Source organism: Protobothrops mucrosquamatus, unplaced genomic scaffold (genome assembly GCF_001527695.2).
Source record: "Protobothrops mucrosquamatus isolate PMUCROS unplaced genomic scaffold, P.Mucros_1.0 scaffold28, whole genome shotgun sequence".
NCBI classification, from domain to species: Eukaryota; Metazoa; Chordata; class Lepidosauria; order Squamata; family Viperidae; genus Protobothrops; species Protobothrops mucrosquamatus.
In genome coordinates, this window is record NW_015386413.1 from 2,986,934 (window position 1) to 3,007,099 (window position 20,166).

Genomic DNA, 20,166 nt, shown 5'->3' on the forward strand with positions numbered 1-20,166 from the left:
TCTTCTAGTCCAGCCCCCTGCTCGAACAGGAGACCCCAGGCCCCCACTGCCCAGATGGGGGAGAAACATAGAATAAGAGGGCTGGAAGGGGTCTTAAGAGGTCTTCTAGTCCAGCCCCCTGCTCGAACAGGAGACCCCAGGCCCCCACTGCCCAGATGGGGGAGAAACATAGAATAAGAGGGCTGGAAGGGGTCTTAAGAGATCTTCTAGTCCAGCCCCCTGCTCGAACAGGAGACCCCAGGCCCCCACTGCCCAGATGGGGGAGAAACATAGAATAACAGGGTGGAAGGGGTCTTAAGAGATCTTCTAGTCCAGCCCCCTGCTCGAACAGGAGACCCCAGGCCCCCACTGCCCAGATGGGGGAGAAACATAGAATAAGAGGGCTGGAAGGGGTCTTAAGAGGTCTTCTAGTCCAGCCCCCTGCTTGGAAGAGGAGATCCTGGCCCCCACTGCCCAGATGGGGGAGAAACAGAATAACAGGCTTGGAAGGGGCCTTAGAGGTCTTCTAGTCCAGCCCCCTGCTCGAACAGGACATCCCAGGCCATTCCAGGCACGTGGTCGCCCAATCTCCTCTTAAAAACCTCCAAGGATGGAGAAAACCTATTTAAAAACCACCCTGCAATACCCCGCCCGGCCAACGGGGCGCGCGAGAGAGCTGCCCGCAGCCCCTTTTGTCGCCCTCTATCGGCCGCCGGCGGCTTTTACCCGCCGCAGCAGCAGCAGCAGCAGACTCATCCTTCCTGCCCTCCCCGCTCCCGCCCTCTCGCGCAAGCGCACTGGGGCCGGGGGCCCGGCGGCCGGCAGGCGCCTTGGCGACACACATGCGCAGACAATGGAGCGCCGTCTTTGAGGGAGGAGGAGGGGGGAGGAGAGAAGGACCGTCGAGCCCGCGCTGGCTTCCCTCTTTTTTTTTTTTTTTTTTTTACTTCCCTCCCCTTTTCCAAGGCACAAGCCGGGCGAAAGGGCGCAGGCGCAGTTCGGGCTGAGTCCGGCGCGCGCTCCCCGGCCTGGAATGCCAGGCCGCGCAGGCGCACTCGTCCCCTCCTTCCCCCCTCCCTCCCCGTAAGATTCAGAGGGGGGCAAAAAAAAGCGGCGGGGGGTTTCGGCTCACGGCTGATGCAGTCGCGGTAGATGATCATGGCTGAGGCGGCGGGCGGGCGGCGGCGGCAGGCCGGCGGTGTCGGGTGGAAGAGCGCTAGTGGCGGCAGCCCCCGGCGCGAGCGAAGAACGAGGCGGAAAAAGGCCGAGGAGGCGCCTCCGCGGAGCTCATATAGCCAGCAGGGCACGTCCCTGCCATCCGTGCGTCGCCAATCGCCGCGCTCCTCATGACGCACGAAACTGTGACGTCGGCACGCACCCCGCCGTCGCCGACCTCTTTCCCGGGCCCTAGAAGCAAAAAGGTAGACTCGCCCCAGCGCAGGAGGAGGGTGGGAATGAGCAACTTCTGGGTTCGCTTGTGAAGATTTGAGCCCATGGGAGAGCAAACGCCCAAGGGAAGGGAAGCCCATCCTCTGGAGTTGTTTATGTAGTCCCCCCCCCCAAAAAAATTAGGGGGATGTTATCTGTCTTGGAAAGGAGATTCCTTTGGATGGGTGCCCTTAAGAATCTTCTAGAGTGGACTGCAAATTCTGTACACTTGCATTATTATTAGTTTTGGGATTTTTCTTCTTAAATCTGGCCACGCTGCAGAGAATTTTAAATTGAATTGTAAAATATTCATTGCACGCAACGCCCCTGAAATCTTTCCAGGCGGCCAATACAGAGGCAAATTCAGGTAGTCCTCGACTTACAGCCAGAACCGAGCTCAAAATTATGGTTGCTAAGCAAGGCGGTCGTTACGACCTCCCCGGCCAGTTGTTAAGCGAATCGCCGCAGTCATTAAGTAAGTCACATGGCTTCCCCCATTGGCTTTCCTTGTCAGAAGGTCGCAAAAGGCGATCACTGTGACCGTCATAAATGTGAGTCAGTTGCCAAGCGCCCGAATTTTGACCACGCGATCACAGGGATTTTGCCCCGGTCGTAAGTGTGAAAAAATGGTCATAAAGTCACTTTTTTTTCAGTGAGGTTGTAACTTCAAACGGTCACTAAACAAATGGCTGGAAGTTCAAGGACTACTTGTATTTATATGTAGAGATGGTAAAGAAATGGATACAAATTTAAAATAATTGTTTGATCCAACTTGATTTCCAATGTGAAATTGTATCTTGGAAAAAACTTCCTAAGAAAAGAATGAACAAAGTTGAAAGACTCTCGTTTAAAATCAAACTTTAGGCTTCAGTTTCATTCAAAGCTTCTCTCTCTCTCTCTTTCTCTCTGTCTCTTTCTCTTCCTCTTTCTTTCTTTCTTTCTCTGTCTCTCTCTCTCTCAAGTCTCCCCTGAAAATCTTGGAACTATGTGGTAGTAAATATATTTTAAGCCTGCTTTGACAAATCATCGGGAACAATCTGGAGAAATCATGCAGACTTTAAGTAGCTTACAGTGCTGATATATATAATTATGCATTTAATTTGCAGGGGGTAGCCTCATCTGACTGATCTTTCCCAGAAAAGCTGGATTTTTACGGGCTCTCCAAAAATATCATCATGATCGGATAGGAGGAACTTTGGGAGGTAAGGACAACATTGGAAAAATAAACTGTTACTTCAGGGCCACTGGAGATTCCCATTTTCTCACCATCTCTCTTTCTCTTTTTCTTTCTCTGTCTGTCTCTCTTTTTTTTTGTTCCTTTGTCAATTTGTCTCTCTTTTCTTTCTCTTTCTGTCTGTCTTTTTTCTCTTTTCTTTCTTTTAGTTTCTCTTTGTCTTTTTCTTTCTGTCTCTTTTTCTCTTTCTTTTCTCTTTCTCTTTCTGTCTATCTCTTTTTTGTTCTTAGTTTCTCTTTGTCTTTTTCTTTCTCTGCCTCTTTTTCTTTCTTTTTCTCTTTCTTCTTTCTCTTTCTGTCTCTCTTCGTCTTTTTTCTTTCTTTTACTTTCTCTTTGTCTTTTTCTTTCTGTCTCTTTTTCTCTCTTCTCTTTCTCTTTCTGTCTATCTTTATCTTTTTTCGTTCTCTTTTAGTTTCTCTTTGTCTTTTTCTTTCTCTGCCTCTTTTTCTCTTTTCTCTTTCTCTTTCTCCGTCTTTTTTCTTTCTCTTTTACTTTCTCTATGTCTTTTTCTTTCTCTGCCTCTTTTTCTCTTTCTCTTTCTGTCTCTGTGTCTTTTTTTTTCTTTCCCTTTTTCTTTCTCTTTGTCTCTTTCTCTTTCTGTCTCCTCTTTCTTCCTCTTTCTCTTTTCCTCTCTCTCTCTCTCTCTCACACACACACACACACCCTCCCTCCCTCCTTTCTTTCCCTCCGGACTCTTTCAGCTGCCGCCGCGTGACTGCCAGCCCAGGCGAGCCCTCCGCCTCCGGGAGGCAAGCAAGGTACAGGCGGCTCTGCAGGGGACGGGACCCCGCGCCCAGGCCGGCTCCCTCCGGCCCCTTCCCGGCTGGCCTTCCCCTCTCCGGGGCGCTTCTGCGGGGCGGAGGGGGAGCCTTTCTCCAAGCCCCCGCCGGGGAGGGAGCAGCGGCGCCCGCGGGCGCCCGCTTGCAAAACCCGCCCCACCTGCCAGCCTGCCGGAGGGCGCGGCCCTTGCCGGCCGCCCCGCCCCGCGCCCCGGCTGGCTCCCGGCCCCGCCGCCTCCCCGGCCCACTCGGGAGCCGCCTGCCGGGAGGAGAGCCGGCCGTCCCGCCCGCCCGCCTGCCTGGTCTCCGCCTTGGCCGGCAGCAGCCCGGACCGGGGAGGCGAGCGGAGGTAACACCTGACCCGCATGCTGAGCTACACCTGGCTCTTGCGGTGGCTGGGGGAAAAGGTGAGCTGGGGGGGGGGGGGGATGGGAGACCACGAGGAAATCCCGGGGAAGCAACCGTCCCCCCCCCCCCGCCTTCCCATCCATTCAGTTAGCCCTTAGTGACTGAGCTGGGAAAAAAAGGGACTTAGGAGCCTTTTTTTTTTTTCCTTTCCATATCTGTGACAGTCACGTGAGCCAAACTCAGAGGCTTGGCAACCGGCATGGACTTAGGACGGTTGCGGCATCCCCTTTTTTTGTGACCTTAAGCCCAAAAGGAAGCCGGGTTCGCTTAACATCCGTGTTCCTAACTTAATGGGGGGGGGGTTTCCACTTGAGAACGGTGGCAAGAAAGATCCTTAAAGGGGGCAGAAGCCGTGTGGCAAATGTGCCGTTTAGCAGCTTAAATCTTGGGGAAGGGACCTTGGAGGTCATCTAGTCCAACCCCCTACTCAGGCAGGAAACCCTATAGTACCATTTCAGACAAATGGCTGTCCAGTCTCTTCTTAAAAACTTCCAGGGTTGGAGAAGGGAGGGAGGGAGGGAAGGAAGGAAGGAAGGAAGGAAGGAAGGAAGGGAAAAAATAGTATAATAGACTCAGAAGGGACCTTGGAGGTTGTCTAGTCCAACCCCCTGCTCAGGCAGGAGACCCTATATCATTTCAGACAAATGGCTGTCCAGTCTCTTCTTAAAAACTTCCAGTGTTGGAGGAGGGAGGGAGGGAGGAAGGAAGGATGGAAGGAAGGAAAAAAAAGTATAACAGACTCAGAAGGGACCTTGGAGGTCATCTAGTCCAACCCCCTGCTCAGGCAGGAAACCCTATACCATTTCAGACAAATGGCTGTCCAGTGTGTTCTTAAAAGCTTCCAGTGTTGGAGCATCCACAGCTTCTGGAGGCTTCTGGGATTGTGCTATTCACCAGGAATCCAGTTTGACTTAACAAAGTTTGCTTTTTATTTCTGCTTAAATGTCTTTTGTGGTATGCCAAGAAGATTAGGTCTATTTTATAAGAAAAGGAGGTTCACAGAGCACTCTAAACCAATAAAGTAACCAAACCTGCTAAGCCTCTAAAGAACTAAAGCAAGCTTAACCCTAACAGGGTTTACGGTTTGATGCCTTTAAGTCTTTTACTGATATGGTTAAGCTCATTGTCAGATGATAGGCGGCATAGTTGGATAAAAATAGACGGGTCCATGAAATATTCTGGAAAAGAACATTAGGCATGAATTGAAGACAATAACTATAATCAAAGAGGCATTTTATATTCCAGAAGTTTTCTTAAAGACACAAACTGTATTTTCTTGGGGGGGGGGGAATAAAGGGACAAATCTGAAAAGAGATTCTACAAGGTTAAAAAAAATTGCTTGTATTTAGAACTTTGCTTTAAAAAAAGAAAATTAAAGAGGAAAACCAAGAAAAAGTGCACATCCTAATACAAATATCTAAACTCAAAGAGTATATGTAAGCTTACCTTAAAAATGATAATTCCATTTCCATATTTTTCCCAGGAATGTGAAGGAAAAAAAAACCCTGTGCCTTAAGTGGTGCCATTGGTGCTTTAAAAGGTTAAATGACCCCCCAAAAAATATTTGATTTATGTGTGGCCTTTGGCTTTGGCTGTAATAAATTGGGAAAAAAAATGACTAAAATAAAGGACAATGATAAGTTTTTGAAAAAGAACTACAGCTAAAGGACAAGTGGGTTTTTTTTTAAAATAAAGGATGTGTCCTTTAAAATAAAGGATGTGGGGTCATTTTAACCTTGAGGCTAATCTGATCTCATATAAAGATTAAAATTGACCCATGGAGAGTTTTTGCTGTCTTTTAATGAACAGAAGAGAGTGGCATTAGCTGAGATTGGGTGGCTGATACGAAAATAAGGCAGGGCTAGGAATAAGGGGGAATGTGGTTTGTTTGGTTTGCACTGTGTGTTGTGTAAACCCGTGATCCCAGGATCATAAATGCAAACGCCTGGGGGCTGGGTTACTTCTCCTTGACCTGGGTTTTACAAATTGGGGGCTGGAAGAGAAAGTTGCAACAATGGGAAAAGGGTGGAGTGAACAGAGGGCTGCAGGAGGTGAGGATCAGGAGAAATATTTGGGAGAGAGCCGGGCGGGCACTGCGTGATCAAAAGCTGCCGGGAGGGAGGTAAAGGTCACACACTGGTTTTGAAACGAGCTAACCCAATCTTTTCGATGCTGGTTGTTCTCAGAGGGGTGTGACCCCGGAAACGTTTCCCAGGACAAGGCCTTTTTTCTTTTCTTTTTTAGGAACAGCAACAGAAAAAGAGAACGCAGCATACAAAATAGAATACGGAATAACAGAGTTGGGAGGGAATTCTGGGAGTTGAAGTCCTCAAGTCATGAAGGGGCCAAGGTTTCCCCCATGCTGGCACAGGAATTCTGGGAGTTGAAGACTGGAGACCCTATACCAGGAGTAGGCAACCTTGGCTCTTTTATGACTGGTGGACTTCAACTCCCAGAATTCCTGAGCCAGCCATGTTGAGGGGAAAGGGAGAGGTTGCCAGGCTGGCCCAGGAATTCTGGGAGTTGAAGTCCACGAGTCATGAGGGGACCATAGTTCCCCCATGCTGGCTCAGGAATTCTGGGAGTTGAAGTCCACCAGTCATGAAGGGGCCATAGTTCCCCCCATGCTGGCTCAGGAATTCTGGGAGTTGAAGTCCACCAGTCATGAAGGGGCCATAGTTCCCCCATGCTGGCTCAGGAATTCTGGGAGTTGAAGTCCATGAGTCATAAAAGAGCCAAGGTTGCCTACCCCTGCCCTATACCATTTCGGACAAATGGCTGGCCAGTCTCTTCTTGAAAACCTTCAGTGTTGGAGCATTCACAACTTCTGGAGGCAAGCAATTCAGAATAACAGAATAACAAAAGAGTTGGAAGGAACCCTGGAGGTCATCTAGTCCAACCCCTTGCTCAGGCAGGAAACCCTATTCCATTTCAGACAAACGGCTGGCCGGTCTCTTCTTGAAAACCTCCAGTGTTGGAGCATTCACCGCTTCTGGAGGGCAAGCTGTTCCGCCGATTTAATTGTTTTCACTGTCAGCAGTCATACATTTGCAGGAGAAAGAAAGAGGGGTAAAAAGAAAGAAAACTGATAATTCAATTTCAGTTTTATTTTTTGTAAAGCCTAAACAAAATTACCCGGCAGTTAAGTTTTAGAATCGGAAAAAAATACATTGAAATGTTATTGTCGGAGGGAGCTATTTTTCTGGTTCACGTCTCCCGTTTTATTCACATTTTGGGGGTTCGGGAAAATGTCCTTATAGCCAGGTCTTTTCAGGACTTTGCCATGTTTTTCTGCCAGCAGCACTGAAGTTGTGTGAAATGGTACCTGGTCTCCTGTTTGAGCACTGGGTTGGACTAGAAGACCTCTTGAGGTCCCTTCCAACTCATGTTGTTCTGTTATTTAAGTTGCTGGCTATTATCCCCTTAATTAGATCCCAGTTAACTTCCCAGTTTTGTTGTTGTTAGTTGCGAAGTCGTGTCCGACCCATCGTGACCCCATGGGCAACCTTCCTCCAGGCCTTCCTGTCCTCTACCATCTTCTGGAGTCCATTTAAGCCCAGGCCTCCTGCTTCAGGGACTCCATCCAGCCCCCTCCTTCTCTGTCATTGTCCCCTTCTTCTCTTGCCCTCCATCTTTCCCAGCATCAGGCTCTTCTCCAGGGAGTCCTTCCTTCTCATTAGGTGGCCAAAGGACTTGAGTTTCCACTTCAGGATCTGGCCTTCTAAAGAGCAGTCAGGGTTGATCTCCTCCAGGCCTTCCTGTCCTCTACCATCTTCTGGAGTCCATTGAAGCTCAGGCCTCCTGCTTCAGGGACTCCATCCAGCCACCTCATTCTCTGTCGTCCCCTTCTTCTCTTGCCCTCAATCTTTGCCCAGCATCAGGCTCTTCTCCAGGGAGTCCTTCCTTCTTAGGTGGCCAAAGGACTTGAGTTTCAACTTCAGGATCTGGCCTTCTAAAGAGCAGTCGGGGTTGATCTCCTCCAGGACCGACCGGTTGGATCGCCTTGCAGTCCAGGGGACTCGCAGGAGTCTTCTCCAGCACCAGAGTTCAAAGGCCTCCATTCTTCGGCGCTCAGCCTTTCTTATGGTCCAACTTTCCCAGTTTAGCTGATCCCTTCATGGTCTCCCAGCCTGCTACTAACCTGGCCTGATTTATGTTTTGCTCTGAGGCCCAGTCAAGGCCAGCCAGTTGCCACCACCAGCTGAGCTAAGAGTTTTCCAGAGGTAGCAGAAATCTGTCAAGCCTTGGTGAGGTTTTAAATAAAACACCTGGATTTTTCCCACCTTTGGGGCGAAAAGGATGAAAAAAAACAGCCTTCTCAAATTCAGCCTTTTTGCTGCTGTATGTCAGGGAGGTATAGTAGACTTCAACCACAATTGAGCTCAAAATTTCTTGTTGTTGAGCGAGACATTTGTTAGATGAGCTTTGCCTCATTTTATGACCGCCCTTGCCACGGTTGTAAGTAAATCGCGTCAGTTGTTAAGTCAGTAACACGGTTCTTAAATGAACCTGGCTCCCCCATGGACTTTGCTCATCAGAAGGCTGCAAAAAGGGATCACGTGACACCCCCCCGGGACTCTGCAACCGTCATAAGTACATGCCAGTTGCCAAGCCTCTGAATTTTGATCACGTGACCGTGGGGATGCTGCAACGGTCGTAAGTGTGAAAAATGGTCACAAGTCTCTCTTTTCCAGTGCTGTTGTCATTTTGAATGGTCACTAAAGGAACTATAGTAAGTAGAGATTACCACCTACTTTGGGCGTGTTCAAAGGGGCTGGGGCTGGAGAGCTGTACCTGGGCCCATTCCTGCCCTATCAGGAAGATGTATTTAAGAATGGAATAGAAGAGAAGAGAATAAAAATGCAGAATAGAATACAACGCAATACTTTAGAATAGAATAGAACAGAAAAGAATAGAACACAACACAATACTGTAGAATTAGAATAGAACACAACAACACAATACTATGGAATAAGAATAGAATACAACACAACAATACTGTATAATAAGAATAGAATAGAACACAACACAACACAATACTGTAGAATTAGAATAGAACAGAACACAACACAACACAATACTGTAGAATTAGAATAGAACAGAATAGAACACAACACAATACTGTAGAATTAGAATAGAATAGAATAGAATAAACTGATTGATTGAAGAATAGAATTAGAATAGAATAGAAAAATAGAATATAGAATATAGAATAGAAAAATAATAGAATGGAGTGGAGTGGAATAGAGTAGAGTAGAGTAGAATAGAATAGAATAGAATAGAATAGAATAGAATAGAATAGAATAACAGAGTTGGACGGGACCTTGGAGGTCATCTAGTCCAACCCCCTGCTCAGGCAGTCTCAGTCATTTCAGTCAAATGGCTGTCCAGTCTCTTCTTAAAAACCTCCAGTGATGAAGCACCTACAACTTCTGGAGGCAGGCTGTTCCACTGGTTAATTGTTCTCACTGTCAGGAAATTTCTCCTTAGTCCTAGGTGTGTTGCTTTGTTGCCCTGCAGAGGGAAGAGACACGGAGGAGCATGGCGGCGTTGAACTGGAAACCGTTTGTGTACGGAGGTCTGGCTTCCATCACTGCAGAATGTGGTGAGTATCTGAACCCTGAAGTAATCGGCTGAAGGATTTGCTGCTCATTTAAAAAACTACCCGGTGCAGTTGCTTAATTAACTTGGAAATGACCCGTGCAGCTCAACGTGCCTTGGCACTAAAATCTTTGCAAGATCTCTAACTAAGCGTGGCAGAGCCTGGACTCTTACAGAGAGGGGCCATAACCCAATTTAATGCTGTTGCCACCTGTTCATTTAAAAAAAAAATTATTTCAAGTAGTCCTCAGCTTACGACCACAAGCGAGCCGAAAAATTCTGTGGCTAAGTGAAACATTTGTTAAGTGGGTTTCCCCCCATTTTACGACTTTTCTCGCCACAGTTGTTCATCGCAATTGATAACTTAGTGACCCGGTTGTTAAGTGAATCGGGTTTCCCCGTTGACTTGGCTTGTCGGAAGGTCGCAAAAGGGGATCCCCTGCCCCTCCCCCCAGGATCCTGCGACCGTCATAAGTGTGAGTCGGTTGCCAAGCGTCTGAATTTCGATCGCGTGGCCACCCAGAGGCTACAACGGTTGTCCGTGTGTGAGAAAAACAGCCACAAGTCACTATTTTCAGTGATGTTGTAAATCTGAACGGTCACTAAGTGAACTGTGTTGTAAGTGGAGGACCGTCTGCATTGTGCCTGTGTCCCTATTTTTTTTTTTTTTAACAAAAAAGGCGACAGGTTTTCATTTCTGTTTTGGAATGAGCAAAATATTTAATAACTGTAACTCCCATCTTGAAGAGGAAGTTGGAAGCTAGTATTTTGCAAACCGTGGATGAAATTACTTAGCTGGGTAATGAAACGTGGTCTTATCATTAAGGTTTCCTGGAGATAAATCTTATTTTAAAAGCATAGGCAATTTACATTGCAAAAGAAGTCACGCGATGGCCACCTTAAAATAAAAGTATAACTAGATCAGGGTGAATTTATTACTTGCGTTCAGGGGCCTATTTGTAAATCCGCTTCCTTCCTTTTTAATTCCAGGAATTTGACTCTGAGGCCTGCTTGAAACAGCCAAGCGATACGTTTTGAATTTTAAAAAAGGAATTTAAAAAGGAAGACTTCTTTGCTTTGCTTTTTTGAGAAAAGGGAATTTTTACTTCTTTTTAAAACTATGTTTCTCTCGAAATAAATCTACATTGTGACTGAATTTTGATACAGTATAAACTGGGGGAAGGAAAAAGTGAAGAAGTATCCAGGGTTTTTTTTTAAAAAAAGCAGGAAATTAATACTTTAGCGCAAAAACAAAATTTCTTACGCCTGCAGCGTAACTAGATGTTTGCAAAAGCAGTCAGAAATATTATTGTACCTTGCTAGGAATGTACTTTACTATTCTCTGAAGCTTGCTCCCAGCCTGTGGAATGCAATTATGGCTCCTATTTTTCATTCAACAGCATTTGAGTTATTATCTTAACTTGTACTGTTATTGTGTTGCTAAGAGGTTGTTTTTTTTTATTTCACACTTTAATTATTCACAGTGCTTTGAACAAAAATGTGGCATGTATACAGTAATAATATTCAGATACTCTAATAGACAGCGGAATGTGGATCAACAGAGTAAAATATGAATCGTTATAGATAAGTTGAAAGGTTTGATAAAAATATATAGTTATTTTTAATGAAATTAGCTGTCTTTAAAAATTTAAGGCCCCCTCCATCCTGTGTATGCGTGTTTTTTAAACAGGCACACGTGCACGCACCACGCACAAACAGACACACGCAGAAACACAGAATGTATATTCTGCCCAATTTATGTTGGAAACTTAAGTTTGCTTCATTCTGGAATGTATATATTTCTGTAAATTTATAATTCGTGAACTGACCAGTTTTTTTTTCTTGGGCACGTAGGTACTTTCCCAATTGATCTGACAAAAACGCGCCTGCAGGTACAAGGTCAAAAAAATGATGTGAAGCATAAAGAAATTCGTTATCGTGGGATGGTTCACGCTTTAGTGAAAATATTCAGGGAAGAAGGATTGAAGGCCTTATACTCTGGGTAAGATTTCTAATCTTGACTGTTCTGTGGGTTGTTGAACTGTGCAAATGTGTTTCTACGTAGTTAGTTGGGTGACAGACTTGTGTGTAACATGCTATATTTTTAGTTCTTGTCTATTTAATCATATGCAGTTCTCAGAGACTGTCTAGACCAGGGGTAGTCAACCTTGGCTCTTTTATGACTCGTGGACTTCAATTCCCAGAATTCCTGAGCCAGCTTAGCTGGCTCAGGAATTCTGGGAGTTGAAGTCCACGAGTCATAAAAGAGCCAAGGTTGACTACCCCTGGTCTAGACAAATTTTTGCAAATTTCTTGGCAAGTTTTTTCCAGAAGTGGCTTGCCATTGCTTCCTTTTTAGGGCTGAGAGAAAATGACTGGCCCAAATCTCCTGGTTTCCAATCTGATGCCTTAACCAGTACCCCAAACTGGGGTTTTAGATTATCTTACCTAATTCTGAGTCACGCCCTAGCTTATTTTCTGAATGGGCTAATTTGCATTAACCTGGCATTTTCTCATGAGAAAAAAGGCTGCTGGATTGTAAACAAAACTGTGCACCTTTTTAGGTGCGACCACTGCTTTTAAAGTTTGGGCTGTTCTAAATCTTTTCCCCCTGTTGTGTGCGTTTACACGAACACACACACACATGCAATACAATCCCAATCAGATTGGTTAGGAATGTCCTAAACAATTCTTAAAAAGCTTGGTATTCTCTATTTTTTTTCCTCTGGAACATCTAAGCCCAAAGTTCTGAAATAAGATCTTTTGGAAAAAGTGCGTTCCTGTCTCTCCTGCTTTACACACAACTGCTGGTGATTTCTGTATTTATAGATTCTTCATAACTTCCCCTGGGAGTCAAACTTGGGTCTAAGTCAGGGGTAGGCAACCTTGGCTCTTTTATGACTTGTGGACTTCAACTCCCAGAATTCCTGAGCCAGCATGGGGGAACTATGGCCCCCTCATGACTCGTGGACTTCAACTCCCAGAATTCCTGAGCCAGCATGGGGGAACTATGGCCCCCTCATGACTCGTGGACTTCAACTCCCAGAATTCCTGAGCCAGCTGTGCTGAGGGGAAAGGGAGAGGTTTCCAAGCTGAGCCATGCTGGCTCAGGAATTCTGGGAGTTGAAGTCCACGAGTCATAAAAGAGCCAAGGTTGCCTACCCCTAGTCTAAGTTGATGGAAATCCATCTTCCTAGCCAAGAACTTTTCCCAGCAATAACTAATTCAACCAGTAATAATGGATAGAAGGGAGCCAGTTTGGTGTAGTGCTGAAGACCCCATACAAGAAATCAGGAGACTGTGAGTTCTAGTCCCGCCTTAGACATGAAATCAACTGGGTGACTTGGGGCCAATTATTACCTTGCAGAAGAAAAGGAGGAGGAGGAGACATCGTTTCGGAAAAACCTTGCCAAGAAAACAGCAGGTCCTAGTCCAGGGGTGGGCAACCTTGGCTCTTTTATCACTCGTGGACTTCAACTCCCAGAATTCCTGAGCCAGCCATGCTGAGGGGAAAGGGAGAGGTTTCCAAGCTGAGCCATGCTGGCTCAGGAATTCTGGGAGTTGAAGTCCATGAGTCATGAGTGGGCCATAGTTCCCCCCTGTTGGCTCAGGAATTCTGGGAGTTGAAGTCCACAAGTCACAAAAGAGCCAAGGTGGCCTACCCCTGGACTAGGAGGCTCACCGCTTAGAACAGGAGGACGTAGGACAGGGGTAGGCAACCTTGGCTCTTTTATGACTGGTGGACTTCAACTCCCAGAATTCCTGAGCCAGCCATGCTGAGGGGAAAGGGAGAGGTTTCTAAGCTGAGCCCTGCTGGCTCAGGAATTCTGGGAGTTGAAGTCCACGAGTCATGAAGGGGCCATAGTTCCCCCATGCTGGCTCAGGAATTCTGGGAATTGAAGTTCTTGAATCATGAAGGGGCCAAAGTTTCCTCCATGCTGGCTCAGGAATTCTGGGAGTTGAAGTCCACCAGTCATAAAAGAGCCAAGGTTGCCTACCCCTGTCCTAGTCCAAACAATGACCAAGACACTATCAAGGGTACCAAATAAACAAACATAAGTCTCAATTAATTTGTGCTGGTGGTCAACCATCCTTGGAGACCCTGAGCACTTTTGCTGAAACCAAGGTGGTCATAACTTCTTCCCCTCCATGTCTTTGGAGATTCTCCATCCTCCAGGTCATGTTTCTCCCAAAGGTGCTTTTCCAGGAGGCAACTGGACCTTCTTTTTTCTCTTTGAAAATGTTCCCCTTCTCTTCCAAGAAGCTTCTTCAGCTTGGTAGCTTTGTAGAACTGAAGAAGCTTCTTGGAGGAGAAGCGAGACGTCTTCAAAGAAAAACAAGAAAGACCAGTTGCCTCCTGAAAAAAAAAACAACCACCTTTGGGATTCCTCACCTGGCGTATTAGCTGCTTAAAAGACTGCAGGACAGCCAGACCCCTGATTTTATGCCCATTTTTTTTCCCCCTCTTGCAGCATCGCCCCGGCTATGTTACGCCAGGCTTCTTATGGAACCATCAAAATAGGCACTTACCAGAGCTTGAAAAGAATATTTATCGAACGGCCAGAAGGTAAAGCCAATTTTTTTTCCTCCCAGATAATAAGATAAGATAACCTTTATTGTCATTTTTTATACTGTGGGCACAACGGCACACCATCAAAAATGAAATTTAGTTGCCCGCTCTCAAAGTGAAACACATACATGACACACACCTAAAACATACTATATACAACATATGTAAAGGCCCACATCCCTACATATACATAACAAATAAATATTAAATATTGTCCATCTTGAATATATAATGGAAGGAGGAAGCTTGAGAGTTCACAAGGTTAATGCTGTATGGAATGAAACTATGGCTGAATCTGGATGTTCTGCTACGGATACCACGGAGCCCCCTTCTCCCAGAAGGGAAGAAGGAAAACAGGTTGTGAAGAGGATGTGTAGTGTCCCAGACAATCTTGTGGACCCTGCTCAAGCAGCGCTTCTGTGCCATGTCCTGGATGGGAGGGAGGGAGCTGCCAATGATCTTTTCGGCCGTCCTCACCACTTACTTAGATAGATAGATAACCTTTATTATCATTTTTTTACTGCCAGAAGGTAAAGAAGATTTTTTCTCCCAGATAATAAGATAAGATAACCTTTATTGTCATTTTTTTTTACTGTGGGCACAACGACACACATTAAAAATGAAATTTAGTTGCTTGCTCTCAAAGTGTACACACACATAACACAAATTTAAACATATTATATACAACATATGTATAGACCTACACCCTTACGTAGAAGTAACATATAAATATTAATCACTATCCATCTTGAATACACAACGGAAGGATGAAGCTTTAGAGTTCACAAGGTTAATAGTGCCTGGCACAAAACTGTGACTGAATCTGGATGTTCTGCTTCGGATACCATGGAACCTCCTCCCAGAAGGTAACAAGGAAAACAGGTTGTGAAGAGGATGTGTAGTGTCCCATACAATCTTTTGGACCCTGCTCAAGCAACGCTTGTATCCTATGTCCTGGATGGAAGAGAGGGAACAGCCAATAATCTTTTCTGCCATCCTCACCACTCTCTGCATTGCCTTCCTGTCTGAAACAGTGATGCTTCCAAACCAGACTGTAATACAGTATGATAGGATGCTCTCAATCATCTCTCTATAGAAAGTGGTGAGGACAGGGGAAGGAAGATGTGCTTTTCTCATGTGACGCAGAAAATGCAGGCGCTGCTGTGCCCACTTCACCAGTTTCTCACTGTTGAGCGACCAAGCCAGCCTACTCGTTAGCTGCACACCCAGGAATTTGATGCTGGTAACCATCTCCACAGGTGAATCATTGATGCACAGAGAAGTGTGGCTGTGGGAGCTGCATTTCTTAGATCAAAGATTGGTTAGAGCAGAGGGCGAAGGGAGCTAGGAGAATTTCAATGCAGGGGTCAGCTGTACTAAGACACTTCAAAAAATGTCGCCAAGAAAGCTGATAGAATTTAAACCCGAACTGTTTCTACTAGGAATACTAGGATCTAATTATGGAAAAGAGAATTGAGTACCTAATATTACATGTATTAACAGCTGCGAGAATAGCATTTGCCCAATTTTGGAAAAATGGAAAGCTACCACCTGACCACATTATTATTACAAAGATATTGGAATGTGCAGAAATGGATAGACTAGCTTTAGAAATCAAAGAGAAAGAAGACACAATTTATTTTAAAACATTGGGAAAAAAATCTATCAATGGTTAGCAACACGAGCGAATGAGAAAAGGTTATGAAATTAAATAGGGTAAGTGATACTTTTTATTCAACTTTTATGTTATCTGATTGCTGTGAATACTCTTCTATTTCCGATTTTACCTATAAGTAATTATAATTAATAAGCAGTATATCAGTATTTATAAGTAATTATATTCAATTAGTAATACATTATTAATAGTACATTAATTGTTATTCGTAGAATGAATGATATGTATTGGTTAATTTCTCATTCTTATTATTAGTGATAAATCTATTTAACATTGCTGTTTAGTATTATATTAACTACGGACATTTAACATGTACATCCGGACGGTAGTCTGTTTGCTAAAGTGTCGATTTATTGTTGGGGGTAACCCCACTATTGTACCTATCCCTACCTTTGGTTTAATCCTTGTTCTTTACCCTATGTTATACCCCTACCTATTTCATTCCCTCCCCATCCATATAAAATCTAATAATATGTATGTATGTATGTATGTGTATATATATATGTGTGTGTATGTGTGTGTATATATATATATATATATGTGTGTGTGTATATATATGTGTGTATATATATATATGTGTGTGTGTGTGTATATATATGTGTGTGTGTGTGTGTGTGTATATGTATGTATGTATTTGTTTTCGTAGATTTTCACGGGTACAGGTATGCAGGTCTTGGCGTATCTTATACGGGAAAAGACCCAAATACGCCAAGATCTGCATATGTATGTGTGTGTGTGTGTGTGTGTGTGTGTGTGTGTATATAAAGAAAACTGCAGGGTTTCATCAGAACTGATTTGGACCCCCAAAGAAGAGTGTAATGATTTTTTTTTCCCCCTGAAACAGATGAAACGTTGGCTGTCAGTGTATTCTGTGGGGTCCTGTCTGGGGTCATCTCATCTTCCATTGCTAACCCCACTGACGTCCTGAAGGTACGTTCTTAGCCTTCTGTCTCATTTTGCATCAAAAGGGCCAACAATGTGTCAGAGGAAGCAGCAGGCAGCTAAAGTTGATGGCGAATTTTCAGAGTAACCCGAAAACTTTGTAAAGGTATAAAACACAAAACCCAAACTGCTTTTGATGTAATGAACCGAAGAGGGTTGGGGATTCTGACTTCGACTGAACCACAGTCGGTTTAGTAACGGTTCAAATTTACAAGATCACAGAAAAAAGTGACTTATGACCGTGTTTCACACTTACGACCTTTGCAGCATCCACAGAATCACGTGATCAAAATTCAGAAGCTTGGCCACTGATTCGTACTTACGACCGTTGCTGTGTCCCAAAGTCACGTGATCTCTTTTTTTGGTTGACCTTTTGACCAGCAAAATCCATGGGGAAAGCCAGATTTATTGGGGATGTCTAGTTTGACGAAGAGAAGGACGAGGGGGGGGACATGATAGCAGTGTTCCAATATCTCAGGGGCTGCCCCAAAGAAGAGGGAGTCAAGCTATTCTCCAAAGCGCCTGAAGGCAGGACGAGAAGCAACGGGTGGAAACTGATCAAGGAGAGAAGCAACCTGGAACTAAGGAGAAACTTCCTCACAGTGAGAACAATTAACCAGTGGAACAACCTGCCTCCAGAAGCGGTGAATGCTCCAACGCTGGAAGTTTTTAAGAAGAGACTGGACAGCCTATTTGTCTGGAATGGTATAGGGTTTCCTGCCTGAGCAGGGGGTTGGACTAGATGACCTCCAAGGTCCCTTCCAACTTTTTATTATTATTATTATTATTATTATTATTATTATTATTATTATTATTATTATTATTATTATTATTATTATCATCATCATCATCATCATCATCATCATCATCATCATCATCATCATTATTGTCGTCATCGTCATTATTATTATTGTTATCATCATCATCACCATCATCATTATCATTATTATTATTATTATTATTATTATTATTATTATTACTTAACAACTGTGTTACTAATTGACCAACTGCAGTGATTCACTCAAGGTCGTAAAATGGGGCAAAACTCAACAGATGTCTCCCTTAACAACGAAAAGTTTGGGCTCAGTGGAGGACTACCTGTGTAATAATTGTCAGCCTGCCTTTAAAGCCCAGCCAGCCTCAGCTCCTTGTTAGACCTTTTCCCAGGACCTTACAAGGGGCAAACAGCTAAGCTCTTTCTTAAATATCACCATCTGGCATTTGATATCCTGAGCCATTCCCACTTTCTGAGTCACCTCTCCGGAATGAGCACGGAGGTTCCAGACGTGTCTCAGATTTTGGCCCAAGAAGTAAGGGGGGGGGGAAAAGACCCTGCGCCATCATTTGACCGATGGATGCTGTAAAATTTCGTCTCTGAGCTCAGAGAGCACCAAGGACTCCCTCATTTCGTCTCTGCTCTGAGTAAGGAGAAAATATCACTTCCTATTAAAGTGGAATCCAGCATCACAATGAGAATAGACGCTGGAAGGGACCTTGGAGGTCTTCTAGTCCAGCCCCCTGCTCAGGCAGGAGACCCTAGACTCGGGGTAGGCAACCTTGGCTCTTTTATGACTCGTGGACGTCAACTCCCAGAATTCCTGAGCCAGCATGGCTCAGCTTGGAAACCTCTCCCTTTCCCCTCAGCATAGCTGGCTCAGGAATTCTGGGAGTTGAAGTCCACGAGTCATAAAAGAGCCAAGGTTGCCTATCCCTGCCCTAGACCATTTCAGACAGGTGGCTGTCCAGTCTCTTCTTAAAAACCTCCAGTGATGGAGCGCCCACGATTTCTGGTGGCAAGCTGTTCCACTGGTTAATTGTCCTACCTCTATCTCGTGGAATCCAATATTAATTATTCCACCTAATTGTATCTCCCCATAAAGCAGCCTTGGTCCTTTTTAAGCGTGGAGCAGCAGTCGGGACTTTCTATATACAGGTTGTCCTCGACTCATTTAGTGACCATTCGGAATTGCAACGGCCCTGAACAAAGGGACTTTTGACCATTTTTCACGCTTAACGACCGTTGCGGCATCCCCACGGGTCACGTGTTCAAAATGCAGATGCTTGGCCACTGGCTCACATTTATGACGGTCACAATGTCCCACGGGGGGGTCACGTGACCCCCTTTTGCGGCCTTCCGACAAGCGGAGTCGATGGGGGGAAGCCCTGTTCACTTAACAACCGGGTGACTCATTTAACAACTGCAGGGAAGGCAGGTCATAAAATGGGCCATTACACGTTTTAACAACTGTCTTGCTTAGCAGCAGAAATGCTGGGCTCGTAAGTAGAGGACTTCCTGTTCAGGAAGTCCTCCACTTAACAACTTAACAGGAAGTCCTCAACTTAACGCCCGTTTGCTAACTGAAATCTCTTTCACAGGGTTAAGCCAGAGAAGACATTTTAAATTCCCCTCTCTGTCACACCAGCTCCTCTTTTTTGCTTTTCTGGTGTTGTTAATATGTTAATATATCCCCAAGGGAACACTCTGCTGGGGTCATCGTAGGGAAATACAACCTGTATTACAGCAGTGTCACAAGAAGAAAATAGCTGAGCATGTTAATAGTATCTAATTTAAGACCCCGGCTACATTTTCATTCCTCTGGCTTTCTATTATACCAGCTGTGAGGTCAATCCATTGCTTAAAGGGCCTCCAGCATTCTTTAAAATAAAAAATAACCTTTTATTAGATTGTAGAATAAAATACAAAAGTAGAAAAGCGAATAATAGGATACAGTGGGGAAGGGAAAAAGAAAAGAGAGGAGGGGAAGGGGGGGGGAGAAAAGACATTGACTTCTGTCTCCCTCTGTTGCAGTAGAATGAAGCCTAAACCTTGAAGCATCAACTTTTTACTTTTCCATAACAGTATAACAGTCTTCCAGCCTGGCCCTTTGATGATTTGTGGACTTCAACTCCCAGAATTCCTCAGCCAGGCACTAGAACTCCCAGTCTCCTGGTGATTGGCCCAAAGTCACCCAGCTGGCTTTCATGCCTAAGGCGGGACTAGAATTCCCAGTCTCCTGGTGATTGGCCCAAAGTTATCCAGCTGGCTTTCATGCCTTAGGCGGGACTAAAACTCACAATCTCCTGGTGATTGGCCCAAAGTCACCCAGCTGGCTTTCATGCCTAAAGGTGGGACTAGAACTCACAATCTCCTAGTGATTGGCCCAAGTTATCCAGCTGGCTTTCATGCCTTAGATAGGACTAGAACTCACCGTCTCCTGGTGATTGGCCCAAAGTCACCCAGCTGGCTTTCATGCCTAAGGCAGGACTAGAACTCACCATCTCCTGGTGATTGGCCCAAAGTCACCCAGCTGGCTTTCATGCCTTAGATAGGACTAGAACTCACCATCTCCTGGTGATTGGCCCAAGTTATCCAGCTGGCTTTCATGCCTTAGATAGGACTAGAACTCACCATCTCCTGGTGATTGGCCCAAGTTATCCAGCTGGCTTTCATGCCTTAGATAGGACTAGAACTCACCGTCTCCTGGTGATTGGCCCAAAGTCACCCAGTTGGCTTTCATGCCTAAGGCAGGACTAGAACTCCCAGTCTCCT

The 20,166-nt window shown here is 45.1% G+C and overlaps 2 protein-coding genes across 2 annotated transcripts in view; one reads left to right on the top strand and one right to left on the bottom strand.

Moving 5' to 3' along the window:
• Positions 1-1,289, bottom strand: part of TPT1 (tumor protein, translationally-controlled 1) — an 11,616-nt gene extending 10,327 nt beyond the window's left edge. The window contains exon 1 of the mRNA XM_015811075.1: positions 1,112-1,289. Within this exon, the coding sequence (XP_015666561.1) occupies positions 1,112-1,139 (28 nt within the window). The 5' untranslated portion in view covers positions 1,140-1,289. The remainder of the gene's footprint in view (positions 1-1,111) is intronic.
• An 8,059-nt stretch (positions 1,290-9,348) lies between these two features.
• Positions 9,349-20,166, top strand: part of SLC25A30 (solute carrier family 25 member 30) — a 22,110-nt gene continuing 11,292 nt past the window's right edge. The window contains 4 exon segments of the mRNA XM_029283162.1: positions 9,349-9,433; positions 11,284-11,431; positions 13,902-13,996; positions 16,519-16,604. Coding sequence (XP_029138995.1) covers positions 9,370-9,433; positions 11,284-11,431; positions 13,902-13,996; positions 16,519-16,604 — 393 coding nt within the window. The 5' untranslated portion in view covers positions 9,349-9,369.